Genomic DNA, 22253 nt, shown 5'->3' on the forward strand with positions numbered 1-22253 from the left:
AAACATGTGCTATCGCTGACCATCCCAGAAAAACACAATTTTCAACCAAGTGAAAACGCAAACCTATAATGCTTTTAGACCACCGTGTCTTTGGTCTTACCAAATTAGTCAATTTGGGTTGTCGTGAAACTCTTCAAAAGTTTTACTGTTCTCATAACCGAATGACTTTAAATATTAGTTACTTTCATCAGCATCATTTAATAATATAATAAAGAAAATTATTAAAAAAAATATGTGTATATAATAAAGAAACTTACAGGGTTGTGAGTGGCCAACATTGGTTGCCAAAACCAAACACTCCTCGTAGCATGCATGGCGGCAGACAAGCGCTGAACATCCAAATCTTCCATTCCACGCTATCATAGACATTTTAACAAACACTTTGCAGGCAACCCAATAAAGTTAACATTTTATACTCCCAATTTTAATTTGAAAACATTATACATGGTTCGTTGCTTTCAGTTTCCCCAAGAGTTGCGTTGGAACACTAGCTTTGACTTGGGTCTGGAACTTGAGACTCTATATAAAGACCTCATTCTCTTTTAAACGATTCCTCTACTTTGTATAACAACCACCTAAAAATCACAAATATTTCAGAAAGAAAGAAAGAGAGACAATTATGGTGTCTATAAGGTTCACTAGCTTTCTACTTGTGTTCTTTTTGTTCCATGTAATTACAAGGGCACATTCCCATCAAAGTATGTATCTTTATTACTTGTCTTCATGTCATTTTTTTTATGAGAGCTAGCTGATTGAATTATATAGCTTAACTTATCATTTTGTTTCTCAAACTCTCTCTATACAGCTATGAAGAAGATAGTGGCTAAACATGGAGAAGCAGGAAGAACTCCTGGAGATGCTAATAAGGTCAAATTAAATTTTTTCGATGAATTTGTTTACTATATATTTACATACGCAGTGCAGAGCTACCTAACAAACTAAGAAACAATTTGCCAGGAAACCAATGTCGGTGTTCCTGCCGCGGCTGAAGAAATAAAGAATATAAGGTTTCCAGGGAGGAAGATGATGTCCAACAAGGAATTGGAGAGGAGAGATGGAGCCAAAAATGAAATTCTGAATCGTCAAGCAGTGGAGGTTTCTGGTGCATGTAACCCTAACAATGTAAAATGTAAAAGGAGTAAGGGGATTCATCATCCAAAAAATGATGTTTTCGTGGCATTTAGTGCCGATTATTATGTCCCTAGATCCCATCCACCCAAGAACAACTGATGAAATTCCCTCAGAAAGATAGTTAGCTAGCCTTGTGCAGCTTAATTATCTTTTCAATTTTGTTTTGGTATTTATTTGTTAATTATCGCTGAACACAAGAGCTAGCGGCATACGCATGGAAAGTGTCTATGCATGCATTTGAGGATTTATTAAAAATAGTTCTTCAATTCGTATATTAGTTCAAAATTCTGAAATATGCTTCTTTTATAAAAGATTATATGGATCCCAAATTTGTGGTGTACCAAATATTATGTGTCAAGTAACAAGAGCTATTATCTGCAACATTTTGGAATCAAGAATGCATTGAGTCATTCAAATTATCTGCAACAACAAGAGCTGGAGTACATATACTTGTTAAATATGGAGTATTGTTCCCTAATCAATCAACTATATTGCCCACTTTGGACGGGGTTCCAGATCATGTAGATATATTGGAATACTCTCACTGGTTTGTTCCTCATGGGCATAGCAATTGAGCCTTAACATGTTGCGCTATGCCTGGAAAGAAACATCTGTGAGTGAGTGTCTGTTGGGTCTCAACTGTGAAGTAAAGGCAATCTGTAAAAACTATCCTGCGATGTTGTTGCTAAATTGGTTGAAATGCGAAAACTGTCTTAACCTGATGTTGGAATCAGATTGGTTGCTATTCGGGCCGAGCTAGAAGAAGCCCAGGGTGGGTCTAATTTGCAAATAAAGGCCGAGGCCCGATTTATATTAACTTAGAAGCCCAATTTGATTTTGGGGTCGTAAATGCATGTGAGACTGGAAGTATATCTGTGATCCACATCACCAAACTACTTTTCCTGTTTGCCAGCATGTGCAAGTAGCGAAATGGACTCCCAAAGTGCTTTTCTAAAATAGTGGAAGTACTGCCCATAAAATTCAAAGCCAATCCACACACAAAAAAAAAACACTTCTGTCGAATCAAGGAAGGGGTTTTTTCCCACGGTCGAATGAGACACTTGTCCTACAAATTGTGGGCCGCGTTTCAAGTCTTAAGACCAGCCAAGGTTGGGCCCCCAGAGCAGACGAGCACGTGAGAGTGCCACGTCACCATGCCACCTTTCGCTTTCGTTAAAACAATGAATGACCCATAAACGACAGGTCAATTGAGAAAGGAGAGCACATGCCCCCACTTTGTTTTATTTTATTTTTTTCTCGCTTTTCCTTTTGGGACGGACGGACGGACGTGGGTGGTGGTTTTTTTTTGAATCTTTTTTTTTTTTGTGTTGTGGATCCCATCTCACACACCCACGTGACACCGTCACGAGAAAGAGAAAAGAAACAGAGAGAGAGGAGGCACCGCATGCCTAGTCTTGTAGGCACGTGCTCTCACGTACTTAGTTTTTTGTCATACAAATTACAAAATCCGAAAACCTCATGCCCATACTTCTCCCTTTCTCTCCTTTCTTTATAGGCCACTTTTTCTCTTAAAATTCCCAACAAACCTTCTTCCCCTGTATTTCACACCATATGCTTACCACCTATTCTAATAGTACCTGTCCTACATTAAAAAAAATTCAGTTCCAATCAATTATGACGATTATGATTGTTAACCGATCTTAGTACATAATATTGTTTATATTTCATAAAAGTATAACACAAGAGTCTAGTACCCTTCCATCGTTTAGTATGTATGTAATGTTAGAAATAAAAACAACGAGGGTTCTCTCTTTTGGTCTGTACCATAGGAGGTAGCATAGACAATGGAAAGTAAATCCTCTTTTGTGTAAAGTTCAATTACCTCTACTACTGCTGGTACTCTCGAGTCTCGATGTGCAATGGCCCCTGCCTACCTATAAGACGACAACAGTTTGTCCATTTCCTACCTATAAAACGACAACATTTTGGCCATTTCAAGTAATTGTGGTGATCAGTTAACGTACGGTGTCGTGACCAAACCGCCAAACCGTTACTTCAACGTTGATGTCCATTAACGGACGTTGCTGTAGAAAAATATACATAAACATAATTTTCTGAAGGTCCCCACCACACGCGGGGGATTGCACTTGCAGGCAGCCGTGGCAGATGAGCGGCAGGGGATGGGCGCACGTGACAGTTGCTGTTGCCACCATAATCCCCATCGCTCACGTGCCCCTTCGTACTCTCACGTATTTTTCTGTAACAGACTCCCTACTGGCCTCTACCGTCATGTCACTTTTATCATCACATGCTCTTACAAAGTTACAATTTCCTTCCATGATTCTATTTATTCTATCAATTTTCACTCAAAATGTTTTCCGTTTAATTTGTCCCAAATGTTAAATATATATAATTTCAATTCATAATCACGAATTACGAATTTTTATGAAAGATAACATTTCATAATAATTTCACAGTTAAACGTGCTTTTATGAAAATGCTATTGGGATGAATAATTTCATGGGAAGACAAAATCGTACGGACTTGATGTATTAACGGGAATCAGATTAAGCAAAACGAACAATATTTTTGATGTGTATTGAGCTCAAAATTCTAATATGAAACGCACCAAATATTAAGAGTCGGTCAGCCCATTCATTCATGATTATTTAAACAAATTAAAGAGAACGGGGTCGCGTGATGCACTAAAGCTGAGTGGGGCCCAACAAAATGGCTCCCGTGAGTTGGCCACGTGATTTGGGAGGCGGACATTTTTGAATCACGTGATTCGGTGCGGATTAGACGGGCTTACTGACACCTGTCTCTCATACAAAAGCTCTCTCTTTAGATTTACTGAATTAATAATTATTAAGAAGTATTATTATTATTATTATCCTAAGGACACGCAAAAGAGAAAAAAGATTGTTAACTGATCCCTAAACGGATTCTTTAACCAGGAGAATGTCCATGTTAGATGGATAACTCTCTTATTTTAAAATCGAAACAGCACTCCCCCAAAATAATAACTCTCTTTAAAATTATTAAAGCATCCTGCCTCTGTACATGAACCTGTTGTGCTCTAGCTGTCTTTAGGTGCAGGAATCTTTAATCCCGACATTATTTTATTGAGAAGTGTTAGGGTCTTGATGATTAGCATCCCTAATCTTACGAGTTATACTAGCTTTATCTATTAATTATTTTTTTGTCATATTTTCTTATGATTATTAATACATTTTCTTCAAAGCCTCTTTGATACATAACAAGGGCTTAATGATATGATACTAGTCTCTTATATAACCATTTGGGTGAAAGACTTTGATCAAACTATATGAATTTTGAAGGTTCTGTTAAGTTTGATTTTCACTGAAGAAATATCAATGTAGCCAAGTATTAGGTTTTCGTCTAATTTATCATGTTATATGTTGACAAATTTATGTACACAAACCTGTAGATATCTAAAGAATAAATTTATTTGATCGTAAGTTAAAAAAATAAGAATTAGCCCTTAATAATTCTTATATGTGATATCAAGTTTGGTTTTATAAAACAAGAAAAATGGCTTTGTGGCTACACTATTTTTGCACTTATTATTTGCTTGACTAAGTTCTTGAGATTGATTTTGATGTTTTGAAAAGAAGATAAAAAAATTTGGTGGTGTGTTTCATTAGCATGATTTGGCTTGTTGGGGCCATCTAATGTTTTTGCACGTGAGTTGCGGGGTCAACTCACGTGGCCCCACACATTTGCATATTTGTACAACGACGAAGCATGAAAATGACCGCACATCACTTTGCACGTCACCTATTATACGACCTCCCCTCAGAGCCAATAGCAGTAATTGCATCTCTCTTGTTGCGCATGTAAATACCTATTATCATTCCTTAACAGTGCCCAAGCTTTCCCTGCCACGTGCCATCTTACATAATACAAGTCTTGATAAATTTTTAATAAAAAGTACTGCCCATCAATGCTTCATTAGATAATAGATAGGCTACTCAGTCATTAGGAATCTAACTTCTACGACAATGCTTAGAAGTTAGAAAGGAGTAGAGGTCCAGCATTCGATTTTTATATAAAACCCCACATTAAATTGCTATGCACTTGTTTGATATTTATAATTTATGAGCTAGCTATCGTATAAAGCTGCAGATTTATATGTTTAAAAGAAAAAATAAATTATAATTTTTTTACTTTTGTAATATTTAATCCATGTGGAAATTTGGTGGATTAAAAAGATTCATTTTTAACTAATTCGGTCAATACATAAAACATCATCTTCTCCTGACAAGACACAATAATAGCACTCCTTAATTAGTCCCAAACAAAACAACGACAATGGCTAATGGCTTGGGTTTGCCAAGAAAGCAAAAAACACCGAATATATTTTTCCCTACCGACACTATATATCCATATTTTGACAAAGATTACTGTTTAAAATATAAATAAGCCTTATAAACTAATCAAGTACACAACACAAAGGGAATAAACGTATATATATATATATATATATATATCGCACATGATATCTATATTATATTAGTAATGATAATGTGATCAGAACATTGGAGACAGATCATTAGTACCCTAAAAACAAAGTCATGCGCGCACATACATATATATAACACCCGAGTTATTAATTGAAGTGATTAAGATGTTATGTATCACTCTGATAATCAGGGTTCGAATCTCCATTTCGTTTAAAAAAAAAGTGATTAATAACTTAGACGATGACCTTACAAGGAAAAAAGAGAGAGACGGTGAGCTGGTTTACTTAAGATAGTCTGAGTTAATTAATTTAATTTATTCTACAACTATCAACTTAAATAGCGATAATTTACACGAAACAAAAACAAATTATAATAATGTGAGCATGAGAGAAAGTGTGCGGAGCACATGGCGAGTGGCATGCCATGGAGAACGCCCCGCAATTCGCGGCACAGCTAACACAGAGAGAGAGAGAGACATGAAACATACCCTGGTCACCAAGACTGAAATTAATTTTAAGGTTTGGTTTAGTTATTAGGGATCTGTGAACTAATCATCAGTTTTTGGGGTCAACGAGTTACTGTTCCCGTGTCAACTCACCTGTTACGATCTATCCTTTTGTCTGTGCCCCTCACGTGACCCAACCCAACACCGTTATCTCCGTACCATCACTAGTGAGGCTTCGGTAACTCTAAGAGCACTAACTTAATCCCTGTTAATCGATTCTTTATATTACCTCTTCGAACATCATGTTTAACAATTCAAAGCTTCTCTATTTAACAATCAATGCATCAATATCTCTGTTATAATATCTACTTCATTAAAATATTAATTTTATCTTTCTTTATTGATTTTATATTATTTAAGAGAGAGGGTGGGATGCAGGAGAAATAAGAAAATATATAAAAATATTATTATTTTAATAGTTTCTAATGCAATAGTGATTATCTACTTGTAGATGATCAATACTGAAGTTATCTATTATACAGAACTCTAACAGATTATGATGTAACAGATTTTTTACCCACATCTAAATTTTTTATTATCTAAAATATCTCTAAACTAATGCAAGTGCTCTAATCCCAACCTATTGGAGAATATTCTGTGAATATATGTCATTATTGTATACTTATTTGTTACCTAAATTAGTGGTGGTAGTTAAGGATCATATTGTATAGGCGTGTGTTAAGGTCTTGATGATTGTATAGGCATATATTTAGGCTGACTTCATGGAAGAGACGGGATTTATAGCTTTAACCCTTCTTCCATATATACATGTACTCTGCCTGTGATATGGACAACTGAGAATATTACTTGGTTCTCAATTTCTTCACAACCAGACTTCTTTGCCTCTCATTGTACTCATGTGCGAACCCACACTAATACACTATCATGATATTATTTGACCTCTCTGAAATTACCTTCTTGACCCCCCTTAACAATAACTATAACAAATTTTCTTTTAATTTTAGTTTTATTGTCTTAATACAATTAGTTTGTTATTCTGTTTTTCTTGGTTGGTATAAGTAACACTACAACCGGCTCGGTACTCACCCTAGAGACTCTATATTTGATATACCAACAAAACAATCAAAACTAGGAAAGCAGCTGATCTAATTTTAGTTTTTAATTGTATTTATTTTTTAAAATACATATATTTTAACTAATATACATTTAAAAATACATAATGCTCGGGATCGCCAAAATCATTTTAAATAAAGCAAAACACGATAACCGAAAAAATGTTTAAAATAAAATAATCCGGCTAAAGTATTTTGTATTCCATCACCCATAATTCGCTTCCCCCTTAACGTTGTCCGAGTAAACAGTAAACGGAAACATAGAATATCGAGTTATGAATTTTCAAGAGGCAAATCGTTTGTGTTTTCCACACAAAAAAAGTGAAAAACGGAAACACTGAGTCAGTGACGTCGTTATATTCCGCTGCAACCACGTTATTTCACGTAACGGAAAACAATAAAGCAAATACTACTGTATAAGAATCTTCAAGCGAAGCGAGCACACACGCACCAGAAAGAGAGAGAAAAATATAGTGAGAGAGAGAGAGAAAGACTGAGAGTTTCTCCGACCTGCAGCCTCGTCTTTCGCCTGTTTTTAAGAGCAAAAGAGAAGAACAGAAAAAAAGAAAAAGAGAAGAAAATTTTCTGTTCGAAATTCAAAGTAGATTCTACTTACATGCATTTGCCTGCTCGGTAGCCAGTTCTCTGGACCACAATCACACAGTTAGGCTGAATTCCAAGTTCTTGTATATATTTGTTGAAGCATTTGGAGCTGAAACGTAAAGCAAATCGGCGTAATTCAGATAAAATGTAAGCAAATATCTTCGATTTTCGTTTCTTTATCATAATTCGAGTACGGATCTTCCCGTTCTTTAACATTTCTTCTAGTTTTGTTGGCATTTTTTACTTGAATTGTGTATAATTCAGTCTGCTCGTTTATCTATGTTCGATCTAGTTTAACACATATATTTTCGGTAATTCAGAATCCTGGCGTCAATGATTTAAAGCTCTGTTTGATAATTGTTCAATCGGAGCTGAATTGTGCGCACAAAAATTTTCTCGGGAAGTTTGGTGGTACTTCCGTCTTGTTTTTTAAATCTACAGTGAATTTCCATTAAGATCAGGCCGTGTATCAAACGGAGTTAAGAGGAATGCGCCCCCAGCAAGAGGAGTGACTTTTCTGAGAATACTGTTACTTCTCTGTATGAAACGGATCTGAGAAACGATTTCCAGGGTTTTAATTCAGTTCCTCTCCAGATCAAAAGAAAGATTGCCGAGAATTCAGTAGTTATTCTTCCAGAATTCAGTTCTGGAAAATATTGAATTTCATAATTCGTTACGTCTTCCATGGAGCTTCCTCAATCTCGTCCATACAACGCTGAAGGTACTCCAGCAACACAGATTATTGATTTTCTATTTTTATTAATTATTATCAGGTTCCTAAAAATGATTTCTAAACTGAAAAAAAAAAATCATGCTGTTGGCGTTGTAAGTTGTAACTGCGATTTAGAATTGTGTCTCTGCAGGACGGAAACCAACGCATGACTTTCTTTCACTGTACAGTCATTCAACTGCACAACAAGATCCAAGGCCACCTTCTCAAGGTACTCTTTTATTTATTTATTTATTTCTCATTTAAGATCCCAAAAAACTGGGTTGTTCTTTTGTGTGTGCTTTAATTGTTCTTTAAATAAATAAAAAAACTTTTGTTGGAAGGAATTATGAATTATGAATTTATCATGTTTTAATGGAAGTAGAAATTATCTTAATTACGCTATCACAATTTGTGTGTCTGTGCACGTGACTTTTACAACTTTGAATCATGGATCTGGGCCACTGATGGGTGGGCCATGCCCATTAAAATAGAGGAAAAAGGATTGGGTTAGCAGTTAGCACCATCAGATTGGCATGGGATTGTTGATGGGACCCATGAGAAGTGAGCACTTGTTTGATGTGTCACATGATTTCACTGTTCAGGGTTTTCTTGTGCCTTCCAATTTCCAAAGCATTCAACGGAGACTTTTGCATGCCATGGCCTTTGTTGGTGTACTGGGTAACCATACCAGTACCAGATGTAGTCATGGAGATCTACTTGAATTTGGTCGCTTTAACAAACGATCCATGCTCTAGAGGCAGAATTAGATGTTTGATCCCTTACAGTCTGGCGATTATGTCCTTATTTAGTTTAATTTTCTACTCTCTTTGCATCATTTAATGGCGGCTTTAGTGGAAAAACAGAGTGAAAAATAAAAGAATATATAACCTGACGTTCGTTTTTGTACACTTTTTATTCTCTCATAATGCTGAATTATAAGATTAGTAATACATCGAAATTTAACCCGTTAAAATTTCCTCCATCCAGTAATTATTCGTATCAACAAAATAGTTTGCAATATTTCTTGATTAATGTGACAGGGAATGATTATCTCAAAACTAAAGACTTCTTACAACCTTTGGAGATGATAGGGAAGGGAGGCACCAAAGAAGAAACTGCAATTGAGATTTCAAGTGTTGAAAAGCGGCCACCTCCGGCACTGGTACCGCCGTCGGTGGAGCACATTCTTCCTGGGGGAATTGGGACTTATAGCATAAACCACATTTCCTATTACAACCCAAAGGCTGTTCCGAAGCCAGAGGGGACCATGTTTGATGTTGCTCATCAAGCGAGTAGTACGGACAAAAATGAGGAGAATTCAAACTGCAGTTCTTACACTGGAAGTGGATTCACATTGTGGGAAGAATCATCAGTGAAGAAGGGAAAGACAGGGAAGGAGAATGCCGGAGACAGAACCATTAATGTAAGAGGTGCGTAATTATTCAAATTTTCTGGTTTAATAATTGCGTTTTCTTTTTGAAAGGCCTATGCATTGTATGTTCTGGTAATGTCTAGTGTGCATACACTATATGTGTTGTTACTGTTAGCATTAACAATATTATTTTGCATTCAAATTTACGTGGTTTGATAATTTGGCTATGTTCATGGAAGGGAAGAGTATATTTTGTCATTGACTAACGAGAATTACATAATAGATTTATACTAATTTAAATTGTACAGACACTAATTCTACAATAATAGTCTCTGAAAACGTCTCATAATTAATTTTGTACTTTCTGATATCCTTCAAATAAAAAAAAATCAATTGAATTACAAATATATACATGTAGTAGTAATCATTTTTCTTAAAACAAATTATGTTACGAAAAAGCCACTGATTACTGGCGGGTACTATTTGTGGACAGAAGCGGGATCGAAGGTGGGACACGGGACTACGTCGGAGAGGCTGTCACAATCGTCCGCAAACAACCATCACAACACCTTGAGGTCTCACTTTATCATTTCCTCCTTTCTCGTTTGAATTTCAATCTTCGATTTTCATAATTATTGATGGGAGTTTTATGTTGTGTGAATTTGAATCGACAGGGGAACAGGGCAGAAGAGCCAGAGCTTCGTAGAGATGATTAAATCGGCCAAGCTTAGTAGCCAGGACGATGAACTTGAGGAGGAGGAGGAGTTCATCCTCAAGCAAGAAAGCCCTACACCGCCTCCAGCAAGTATTGTCTCTTTCACTACCCTCTGCTGTTCTATCTTATGTGGTTTTTTTTTTTTCCGATTTGACATGGATAATTTTTTATTTCGAACTAATTATAGGTCATGGGAGTTAATTAATCGAGTTGAAGCTAATTGAATTTCTTCTTCACCGAATAATAAAATTCCCTAAACACTGCATCCAGGTGGTAGACATGTAGGTTTTAACTGTGATATTAAACCATTTATGTGCCAACATTGGAACTGTTTTTGATGCCCTTGTGTGGGGTCGAGAAGGAAGGAGAGGGCAGTGATTTTTGGCTCTTATTTTCGCCTGGTTCTTCCTCATATAATGGTCTAGTTTCACAGGAGAATTGCGGGTGAAAGTGGATGGGAAGACGATTGATCAGAAGGTTAACACACCAAGGTCAAAACATTCTGCAACTGAGCAACGAAGGAGGAGTAAAATAAATGACAGGCAAGTGAAAGCTACCTTGCATCGGAAACAATACGTTAATTTTTCACAAGTCTATGTTATTGTGACATTTATTTTGCTTTATTCATTAGAAGAATGTTTCTAGGCAATGCTAAGCTGGTGGCTTAACAGTCCTTTTGTGTATATTTAAAATATCTGGTATTATGCTTAGAATACTTGATACACTATACAGACAAGCATGTGACTTAGTGGTAGAGTTGCAACCTGTAGGTCTCATATTCAATTCCTGGAAAGAGTAGGGTAAAGTCTGCGTACATCATGTTTGTTCCTAACCCCGCCCATTGCGGGAGCCTTGTGCATGGGGTGTCGTTCACCCTTTTATTCATTAGAAGAATGTTTGACATCACCTTCACCAAACCAACTACCTATTTCAAGTTCAATTTGGCTCATATGATCGAATAAAATGTTTGATTTTATTCAGTTTTCTGCCAGCATCATCCTATATTGAGCATTGAAAGTTTTCATGCAGATTTGTAATGCTGAGAGAGATCATTCCCAATGGTGATCAAAAGAGGGACAAGGCATCTTTCTTATTGGAGGTACTTGCATGTCTTTTGGAGTAGGTTAATTCCAGCATTCAGTTCTGTATAATCTTTTGACAATGGTACATCAATTGTTTTGCAGGTTATTGAGTATATTCAGTTTTTACAGGAAAAAGTAAACAAGTATGAGGGGCCATACCAAGGATGGAACCATGAATCAACGAAACTAGAGCCATGGGTATAATTTTTTATATGCTTTGTATGTACTGCGGGACAGAGGAAATTGTTTTGTTAAAGTAAACTGACTCATTATTTTCTCCTTTTGATTGAAGCAGAGAAATGGTAACAGGTCAACGGAAAGTTATGCTGAGCAATCACGAAGCAGAAACAGTGGCTCTGGGCCTGCATTGTTTTTTTCCCCAAAGCTTGATGAGATAAGTATCGCAATGTCCCAAACCATTCCTGGAAGTGCACACAAGACAGTGGATTCTGACTTGAGCTCTGCTACAGCAATGAAAGCAATAGATCACTATTCCATAATAGCAAATAAGGATATACCCTTTCCTATGTCCCTACAGCCACACTTTTTGACTCCTTTGGGAAATGGTACCGTAGCGACTCAACTTCCATCTAGAATGGCATCTGATGCAGAGAACCAGGCAACACAGCCTGCCCAATCCTTCCATACCAGATCAAATACTGGTGGCACTGGAATTAGTGATAAGCTGAAAGAAGAGGAACTGGCTATTGAAGGGGGTACAATTAGCATCTCAAGTGTGTACTCACGAGGGTGAGTTTTTCAACTTCTTAAAGTTCACTTGATTTTAGGATATTATCTTTGTGTCAATGAGCAGCATTTGGACATACAGAATTTGGATACTTTTATGGGTTCACCATATTTGGTACTTCAATTCTTCTAGAATTATTAAGGTGCCAGTATACTATTCTTCTCAAATTCTTTTGTCTCCAAGCAGAAACTGTTAGTGGCATTTATGGTGGACATGTCTTGTTCTCAAATGATTACAGAATTCCCTAGCAGTTTGTTAGTACTACATGCTCAAACTACGAGGCAATAATGTAAATGATACTCTTGTAAAACAGGTTGTTAAATACTCTGACGCAAGCGCTGCAGAGTTCTGGAGTGGATTTGTCTGGGGCCAATATCTCAGTGCAAATAGAGCTGGGGAAGCAAGCAAGTGGTGCACCAACTTCTTCGACACCAATTGCCAAGGTTTGTCAACATTGTCATTTGTATTTTAGCCTTGGATAAAAATACTAATGCATAGACTTAAAACCTTATTCCAGTGCTAATCACTGCTCTTTATTGTTCCACAGGATGAGGTACCCTCTAGCAATTTAGGAACAATACGTTCTCGGGTTGTAGGTGGGGAGTGCTCTGATCCCGCTCGCAAGAAACTCAAGACTGGCAGCAGCTAGAATGGCAGCTATATAACATTCTTTTTCTAATTAATTTATTCTTTTTATTTGGCACCTTCCACACCTTCAGGGGGTTCATTCATGTCTTTTCCTGGTCTATTAGCCATCTGATGATGACCATGAAATGAAGATTTATGTACATGTAGTGGTTTTCAAAATTTTCTTTCTTTCTTTGGAGTGGCTTTCAATTTGTTGGGATGCACCCATGTACTGTAATGTTTATCTTCTCTTTTTGCTTTCAGTATCGAGGCTTCCATGCTAAAATTGTGAAGCCTTTTATTTCTCACGAGGTTTCAGTTTTATCTGTTTTTTTTTTTTTTTTTTTTTTTTGGTGCATAGTAAGCGTTCTTCTTCTACTGACATTTTTTCTGAAGGATTATTAGTGCTCTCTACATATAGGAATTGCTGGATAATGCTACTGAAGTCGAAGATCTGAGCCTATGCAATAGGTCAGCGTCTGGTATTTATTTGCATGCGAAATATGCGATTCTGATCTCGTGTGCCTTACGGTTAGACATGAATTCAGGTAAGAAACTACACTGACAAGAGACGAGACAAGCGACATTGATTGGATAAAGCAAAGATCTTTGTCAAAGTGTCGGTTGTTCATCATCAATCCATCTCCGCATTGCATACACAAATATACATACGTGATACAACTGTTAAATTATGCCTTTTCGAGGCAACAAGCTCCAAACTAGGGCATGCAGACATTCAGAATTAGATCCCTAAACTGTACGTTTTATGACAAGACGGATTCAATTAGGGGTATCGTGTGAAAATACAGAAAATCACCCAAGGAGGACAATCATTTCAAGGACCGACAACTCAAGAAATTTCGATAAAAACAAAAACAAAAACATTTCTCCTACACGTGGTCCTAAAGCAAATCTAACCATACAAACAGGAATCCTGCATAAACTAGAAAGTATGCGTTATAGGCTTGGTATTATTTCCAGCAATAGTAGCATATAAACTGGGAAGAGGGGGAGCAAAGAAAAGAAAAGAAAATAAGAGCAAAAAGGAGGGACAAATGATCTGCATTTTCTGAATGCCTAAATATTTAAGAATGTAATATGGCAAAGAATCACAAGCTGGCGTAAATCCAAGCAAAACAAAATACAAAAAAGGTCCAGGGATTAACCTTCTTTGATTCCAGTCCACTAAACCAAGCCTGTACCTGCATCCCTGTTCAAGGCTCTGATCTTTAAAACCCTAATAATTGCAGGGCACCTTGATACATGCATAGCACAATTGTCTTGTATCAAAGTTGACAATACCTTTCCAGTTGGTTCCTTGTGTGCCTCATCAGGATCAATCCCTATTTTTCCTATTGATCACCTTTTAAGGACAAAACCTTCAGAATTACTATACCTCATGTAAAGAACTGTCTTTCTTCTGATTTGTTTTGAACTAGGTAGTCCCGTTCAAATAACAATGATAAATATCATTATCTTCTCATGTAAAATTCACGTACCACTTAACGGATCATATGATGGTTCTAAGCACTCTTCTGGATTGGAATAGAAGTAGTCCTCTTCTTTAGGTCGGTCAGGAATAACAAGCCTTTTCCTTGGACTCCCCATGCGATCTGCATGAGCTTCCTTTACAGCTGATGAGAACGCAACCCAACTCAGTGATCCAATAGTGTAACGATCTATCAGATCAACCAAAAACCGTCTGTCTAACACAATCGTCTTTTTGAAACCCAGGAACCTGGAATCAGAAAATGGGCATAATAGACAATTGGAAACCATATTGAAGATGCAAACTCTAACTTGAATAACCAAGTTAAATAAGATGAAATTAACTATCGGGAGGCAGCTTCAAAAGCAATTAAACCACCCTCTTTCACTTAGTATACAGTTAGCATATCAGTAATTAACAATATAGGCATCTAAGCTGAATAGAGACTAAAAGTTTGGCAATCACTCCATAACCAGAAAAATGAACACTAACTAGTTTTTTTTGCTTTGATAAATCATAGGGTGGTTTTGTTCTTAATTTTTTGGAGGAGGGGGAATTGAAACTTGCACTTTGTGCAAGTGCAAGGAACAAGCCACCATTAAACCAAAAGAACTCTTTAACAATTCTCTAGTTGTAGGGCCCACACAAATTATAGTCTTCTGATGGAGATTAGAGACAGAAATTGAAATGTGAAAAAACTTATGGGGGTTTCCAAAATTATTCATCCGAAGCCAACCAAAACCACTAAATCAGTACACAATTACTAAACAATTTACAATCTAACAAATGGAACTGCTCTAACTCAGAACTGTACCTTCGATGTCCTTCGACAACTTTAGCCATGTTTCCATCATATGTAGGAACAAAAATGTCACTTTCTAAAGACACAAGATAATCAAGAGCAGCCATCTGAGATGAGTGATTCTCGAAAAACCTAAGATCTGATGGTTCCAACAGTATTTCCTTTCTGACCTGTTTTACAAGCCAGAGAACAACAAATTAATAACAGTTAATACTAAGTGACCAAAAGTTGAGAGACAGAGCAAAAGCATTCAGCTTTGACATACAAACCAATTTAGGATATGCTGTGCCAAGAGTAGCCATTCTCCTTTCTCCACCATAAATTTCACCAGCTGCAATATAGATCTGGATATTGGGATCGATGCCCAAAGCCCTCAATGTAAGAGCAGTTTCCTCAGGTGTTAAGGGGCACAAACCATCTTTCCTTTTCAAGTCAGAATTTATAATTTTCTCTTTCCACCATGGATAAGCATATCTACCAAAAATCAGAAAAATTTATGTTATGAACCAACGATCTACATTTCCGGTCGAGACTACGCATAAAAATGACACTGACACAATCTAACGAGTAGAAAATTTATGTTATAAACTAACAATAATGTTTTATTTATGTTGATACCACATTGCATTAATTGGTGAAATGGAAGGAAAAAGGTGAGGCTCACCTCATTCTTGTCAACTCATCGACCTCCTCACGGTTGCAACCTTGTGTACAGCCAGAAAATGCCAACATATCCATCTCATATCTAAGATGGAGTACTAGGAAAGGGCCTTTCTGCCTCAAAAGCTTGACAACCCTTTTGCCCAACTCCTCTATCTGCAAAGTGAATCTCAGAGCACTAAAATTTACATGGCAGCGCAACTTCTGAAGCTCCAAAGGTTGACCATTATTGGCAAGTCGAGAATCAGTTCTATTAAGATGCACAACTTTGTACTTTTGTATAAGAGGAAGAATCTGTGTGCAACAAAAAAGAACAGTACCAACTGATTTCAAAGGAAGCTTATCGAGAATGAAAGAGTAGCACAAGTACCACAAGATATAACTGAAACTTGGAGTCTATGATCTTCTGCAGAGCCATCAATATCATTTAAGGCAGTGAATGGGAAAATGAGTTAGCTATGATAAATTAATACTGCAAATGTTTCAAGTGCCGTGACAGCCATTACCCATACAAAATTGACTAAATAAACAAACAGTAAATGGACAAACCTGGTTACGGTAGTAAGATATATCAGACCAACTAACTGGTGGCATAGTACGAATCATTCCTAGTTCCATTCTCCTCTTAAGCCTGGGTGGCAATTCTTTCAATATTCGAACCTCATCTCTCAATGATATAATGAAATGATCCACGTCAAATATGTCTTGGAACTCACTGCCAGGTCATACATTACACATTCAAATCTAAGAAGCATATTCCATTAACGGACACAAAAGATAAAATTATTAGTATTGCTCTATAAAAAGAACTCCTATGCACAATATTCCCGCAGTGGAGGCTGGGTTGTGGAAGGGGGAGATGTACACAAGATTACCCCACATAAAGGAGAGTCAGCTTACCGGAGTTGAACCCATGAACTCTAGTTTGCATTGAAACAAGTTTATCACAAGGTTAATGGTTTAACCACTTAAGATTGCTCTATAATATGAAAAACTAATTAGTTCCTCACGAACAAGCAAAGAAATATCGACATACCTGGGATCAGCCCAAAAGGATGTCTTATCCAGCTCAGGAACAATAAGTGTGACATTTAAATACCTTGCAATTGAAACCATGTCGCATATCTGAAAAGCATGCCAAACCAACAACAATAAATAACTATGACAGACCTATGCTAGCAGAAAATGTGGAATTCAAGACAACAAGACTAAAATACAGCCGAGAAAAGCCAGGTAACCACTCACCGCTGCTCTCATTTGATTGAGACCTCCATTGCACGAAACCATAAGATATCCATTGTTCTTATAAACCCCTATACACGAACATAGAAAAAAATAAGGTAAAGATTCAAAATAACTTGAAACACAAAAGAGGAAGAGTGCACCAGCTCAAAAATGTTCCAATTGGGGAATAACTTGAAAAAATGCAATGAGCCTTGCCATAAGTTGCAACAGGATATTCTATATGCCTACAGTTGACACTGTGAATCTCTAGCTTCAGATGAAATGTTATCCAAGTCAAGAAAGCACCATTAATTTTTAAAGTAGCAGAAGTATGACAACTAGCTAAAAGAATAATCATCTTCAAATATACATGGCCGCAACCAAAAAATTGAATAAATAACAAAACAAGGAAAACAATGCCAAACCCGAGGAGTTTGAGTGTCTATTGTTTTGTTTGCTGTCTATTGTTTTGTTTGCAATGGATATGTTAACTTCAAAATGGTTTGATCATCAATCAACTTCTCCTCACAATACAATATAATCAACAAGACAAACACCTCACATCAAAAAATAGTTCCGTTCATCAGAGAGAAGGAATAAGTAGGTAAAATTTAAATTCGTAAGTCATCCAGCAAATATAATTCTTCAAAATCACTCTACCAAATAAATTACCGCACATGATGAAATTCTGAAAGCATTTAGGGTTCCGCATCAAAGATACTAAGAACAAGAGTGAGGAGAGGGGAAAAGGACTAACTCTTCGGTGGCAGAGCTGGGCCGGCCAAGACATGGACCTTATCTTGCAAAACGGCGGCAGAATCCTGGGAGAAGCAAGATGGCCATCCCTTCAAACCCCTAGGCCCCCACATCTCCCCCAACGTCGTTAACTGTACCACGCAAGTCCACAGCAGCACCGACGTGGTGGCACGTATCATCCACAGCTTCATTTTGGACCTTGAACTGCTCTTCACCTTCTCCACCACCACTCCTCTTCGTTCTCCCTTCATCACTTTTTGGAGAACAACCTCACACTTCCTTTCACCACCCCTCTCTACCCTGCACATCTCTCCTCATCACACCGACCACAGAAACAAACACCACAATTCAATTTCGCCAATGCATGCCAAAACAATAACCTGAACGCAAACAGGAAACTCTAGATTTCCTAATTAAAAGAAAAAAAAAACAGGAATATTAGGATAAATGTTACTTTCCCTGTTAAGCTCAAGCCCCTTAGAGATCCAAAATTGCCACAAATAGAGAAACCTATATGCCAAACAAAAATATCCAAAACGTTTACCAAATCCAATAAAAAATACCTCAACAACTTGCAACACTCAATCAGAGTCACCGAAAATCACGCTCCTCAACAAACTCCTTCAATTACTTCGCCAATTCAAATCAAATGAACGTATCATTTTGACTATGATCTGATCGATTTGCAAGTAGATTTCCAAATCCGCCGGCGCGACAATAATGCGAACACAAAATATGTTGTCAAAGAGAACCAGCGGCGGCGACGACGACGAAGGAGGTGATGGTGGTTGTGCTTGTGCATAAAGTGCAAGTACCAGTGCTCACCGTTTGTCACGTTCCCTCACGCGTAGTTTCTTCGTCTTATTGTGGAGACCTGTTAAACGATGACGATTCAGCCAATAAATGCGAGCCAGTTAAACCTCGATATGGGCTACGACGTGGCAGTGATCAGCCGGTTTAGGTGTCAACACGCGGCTGTTCTAGACGGGCCTAAACGGATCCCACTGTCCTTTCCTGGTTGTTGTTCAACTCGCCGCTATGTTTAATTCGTTCTCGAGACACCGACAATGTATCGCGATAAAATCTCCTCTGGTTTGGTTTGGACGTTGGTCACGTTTTGTTCTCTCTTTCGAAGATCACAATAACAAACCAGGCTTTGTTTTTATTCGGCAATATATCGAATTTGCAATGTTGTTCACACTTCACACATGACATGATCACGCATTAATCCACAATTTTTCACTGAAAGAAGAAGAAGAAAGAGCAATATTTGTCTAATTAAAAAAGGGGATATTGTAATCCAAAAGAGAAGAACCAGTCCTACCAAAAAATATTACAAAGAGATTAGGATATTGAAGAAGTCCATTAATCAAAATATTCTATAATGCTTAGTATATGGAATTCGACACAATTTTCTGAATTTTCTATGTGGTCAAACTTCAAAAATGGATTAAAGAATAATATCCCAATTCCATTGCATTGAATCGATTTGTTTGAAAAGTTCGTAATTATTTAAAAAATGTAAAAAAAAAATAATTCAATCACCTGTCCTGATGTTTTAAATTAATCTCTCTTAATTAAAAAGGTCATGGATAGACAGTACCCTAATGGCATGCGTTCATTCATTGATCTTCCTCTTAATTTACAAATCAAATACACGCAGTTTTGTATAATAAAGTACCGTTGTGTCATTGATATTGATACTTTGATAGTGTAAAAAGAAACTGGAGTTTAGGCTATTTCTCCATTACGCACAAAATATTTTCCTTTGGGCCATTTGGGCAAAGCCCTTAGTATCAAAAAGAGCCTTCAAAGCTTTGCTCAACTAAAAAGTCCACTTATCTACTACGGGCTGGCTTATGCTTTGCCTAAATGGACCAGCATTTCTACAAAAAGGACTTGAGTTGCAAGATATTTGAAATTGTGGGCTCCTAAATATTTTATTACCTTTTTAGGCGCGGGTGGGGGGGGGGGGGAATTGAAAGTAGGCGACTAAACAAACTAAATGTTCGACAAACAACTTGTGTAAAAGCTCATTAAACAATGAAGCCCCCGAGGTGCACAATCCTTATACAAGATTTTGCATGGACAGATAAAAACGTAGAAAAATAACTTCTCATTAATTATGTTGTTTCGTATTATGTTATTACTTAATTCTACGGAATACCTAAAATCTTACGATTTCGATTTCACTGTCTCTTTTCAATTATTGGTAAAACTTCGATTTTAACTAATTCGCGGACTTGACTTAACGATAATATGTGGAGTTATCCGTCCGGTGACCTTGTTATAGGGGTAAAAACTTTCTAATGTTATTGAATTTTTGTCTTTTTGTTTGTTTACTGTTGCTATCAACTGCAGTCTAATGGATTGAGCTTAGTGGGTATAGTCCAATGTTTTCCTTCTGCAGTTGGAGAAATTGATGACTAATTAAATTTACCTTTTACGTTTTTGATATTGTTGATATGTCCTTGAACATAATTTTCATCTCTTGGGGACTCTTGACTTACTGTGTACTGAATATGTTTTTTTTTTTTTGCTTTTGGCTTCTTCTTTTTTCTTCCTTTCTGTGGCAGATATTTTGTATCAGCAACATTTTCATTGATGCTGCTGCTGCTCTCATTGAGCCTCCTGGTTTTAATCAAGGTGATGGAGACGACGATCAAATTTTGGTGAATGATTAAATTGATAGTGATTGAGCAGCACCACTTTGATTTAGACTTGCTTGTGCCAATAAATATCAAAAATAAACAAGACATATATACATACATATATATATATATATATATTCATATGTATGTGCATGTATATGTATATGTTGTTATGAAGAGAAGAATATGCATATGCCTTGCTTACGCATATCCTCTAGCTTGTCACCATTTATTTGGGTCCTCAATGACGACAACGGAAGCAACAATTGATGTTTTGGTTGTTTTCCTCCTGATGTGTGAAATGTGAATGGAAGACATGCAACCCCAAGATCTGGTTGTCAATTCCAAACCGATATTTTTTTGTGACAACATCTTGTACAAAATATGTCCCAACAGGTGTTATGCGCACCAAGTTATGCCACACTAATGCATCAACCAGTATCCCCACCTTCTAGTTTTAACTAACATACATTTTTCTCATGCTCTTATATGAGTGTCTGGGCTCTGTTATAAATCCTATGTAATATATATTTAGGTTGACAAATCCAATAATTATATAATTTTTATTCAAAACAAAAATTAAATTCAACCTGAAAAATGCATGACGATTTTGTATTATTAGATATAAACCTAAGACATCCTATACATTTTTCATATTGAATTTAATTTTTAATTCAAACAAAAAATACAGCGGAGTCCGGACATCGTTCTTACCTAAATAGTGGTTTTTTAAATAATATTATTTGAATAGGAGATCATGTGAAGTGGCCGAACCAACTTGTGGAAGACAAAATTATACAAAGAGAGTTGGGGTTGGGGGGGCCACAGCATGCATGTCTTTAAACAAAGCATAAGAAAACAATATCACGCTTTCTCAATCACACAAAAAATTCATTCTGTGTTTAATTAATTTAAAATATAAAGCTTGGAATTGCATGCTTCACTATAATTATTAATTAATTACAGCAATAAACTATTAAACAGCGCACTTTCCAACTAAACGAGATCATTAGCTCATGTGGTTACTTCCACACAAGCTATCTTTACAACGTTTAGAATAATAATCTAGCATAAATAAAAAAATATATATATTAAAAAAATAAATAAAAAGATTCTTCACACATTCATTTTTTAACTATCAAGTGTACGTCATTTTCTAAATTATTTAAAATTTCTCATGTACCATGTTGTAGTTTGGACCATATTGTGAAATGGGTCCACTCTAAGGACCTTGTTTAAGGGGAAACTAACTATCAAATTACTCGTGACCTAACTTATTGGCTTATGGCAGCCAGTATAAGTGCAGCACTCGTGCAGTTTGTTCAATATCCATCCACACAGTGGCTTGGCTTGACTTGCCGTTGCTCGTGTGTGTTGGACGGATCATACTTGAAAAGGCAAAATGAAAATGAGGGCAAAAGAGGAAATAAAGCACAGAATGTGGGGGGAATTGACAATTGGATACAGAGGATGGGCTGGGGCCCAACTATGACATGACAATTGACACATGAAAGTGGAGGGGCCCAAACTGAGAAGATGTCTCCGGTCCAACCGACTGGGCCTTAGAAGCTGAGCCCATAGTTGGTGGCCTTAAGATGGTGTGTGATCTTGTCCAATCGTGAGAGATGGTGAAATGTGCAAGTTAAAACTTAAAA

The 22253-nt window shown here is 36.8% G+C and overlaps 2 protein-coding genes across 3 annotated transcripts; one reads left to right on the plus strand and one right to left on the minus strand.

The window, feature by feature from the left end:
- Nucleotides 1–7599: 7599 nt before the first annotated feature.
- Nucleotides 7600–13324, plus strand: LOC119980094 (transcription factor BIM1-like). 2 transcript variants are annotated; one of them, XM_038822751.1, is made up of 12 exons: nt 7600–7907; nt 8081–8481; nt 8624–8701; nt 9513–9902; nt 10338–10419; nt 10519–10649; nt 10993–11101; nt 11589–11658; nt 11744–11839; nt 11934–12391; nt 12703–12832; nt 12937–13324. In XM_038822751.1, exons 2-12 carry the CDS (start codon nt 8445–8447, stop codon nt 13036–13038), a joined length of 1683 nt encoding a protein of 560 aa, XP_038678679.1. In that variant the 5' UTR covers nt 7600–7907; nt 8081–8444; the 3' UTR covers nt 13039–13324. The 2 variants fall into 2 exon arrangements, with proteins under 2 accessions (XP_038678679.1, XP_038678680.1); XM_038822752.1 differs by having other exon boundaries at nt 7601–7907; nt 11937–12391.
- A 434-nt stretch (nt 13325–13758) lies between these two features.
- LOC119980095 (rhamnogalacturonan I rhamnosyltransferase 1-like) lies at nt 13759–18813 on the minus strand. Its single transcript, XM_038822753.1, has 9 exons — nt 18511–18813; nt 17949–18356; nt 17213–17280; nt 17004–17092; nt 16517–16682; nt 15972–16261; nt 15577–15781; nt 15320–15477; nt 13759–14754 (listed from the first exon to the last, which is right to left on the minus strand). The coding sequence occupies exons 2-9, from the start codon at nt 18253–18255 to the stop codon at nt 14508–14510; spliced, it is 1530 nt and encodes a 509-aa protein (XP_038678681.1). The 5' UTR covers nt 18256–18356; nt 18511–18813; the 3' UTR covers nt 13759–14507.
- Nucleotides 18814–22253: the final 3440 nt, after the last annotated feature.

Source organism: Tripterygium wilfordii, chromosome 15, assembly GCF_013401445.1.
Source record: "Tripterygium wilfordii isolate XIE 37 chromosome 15, ASM1340144v1, whole genome shotgun sequence".
Lineage (NCBI taxonomy): Eukaryota > Viridiplantae > Streptophyta > Magnoliopsida > Celastrales > Celastraceae > Tripterygium > Tripterygium wilfordii.

Excerpts from the sequence above, each read along its gene's own strand:
- LOC119980095 (XM_038822753.1), bottom strand. The coding sequence starts at position 18,255 with ATGTGCAGGGTAGAGAGGGGTGGTGAAAGGAAGTGTGAGGTTGTTCTC. Across the intron at positions 17,093-17,212 it reads TCAATCAAATGAGAGCAGCG|ATATGCGACATGGTTTCAAT; the intron begins GTGAGTGGTTAC and ends CATGCTTTTCAG. Across the intron at positions 16,262-16,516 it reads TATCTTACTACCGTAACCAG|ATTCTTCCTCTTATACAAAA; the intron begins GTTTGTCCATTT and ends TGTTGCACACAG.
- LOC119980094 (XM_038822751.1), top strand. The coding sequence starts at position 8,445 with ATGGAGCTTCCTCAATCTCGTCCATACAACGCTGAAG. Across the intron at positions 8,702-9,512 it reads TCCAAGGCCACCTTCTCAAG|GGAATGATTATCTCAAAACT; the intron begins GTACTCTTTTAT and ends TTAATGTGACAG. Across the intron at positions 11,102-11,588 it reads AGGAGTAAAATAAATGACAG|ATTTGTAATGCTGAGAGAGA; the intron begins GCAAGTGAAAGC and ends GTTTTCATGCAG.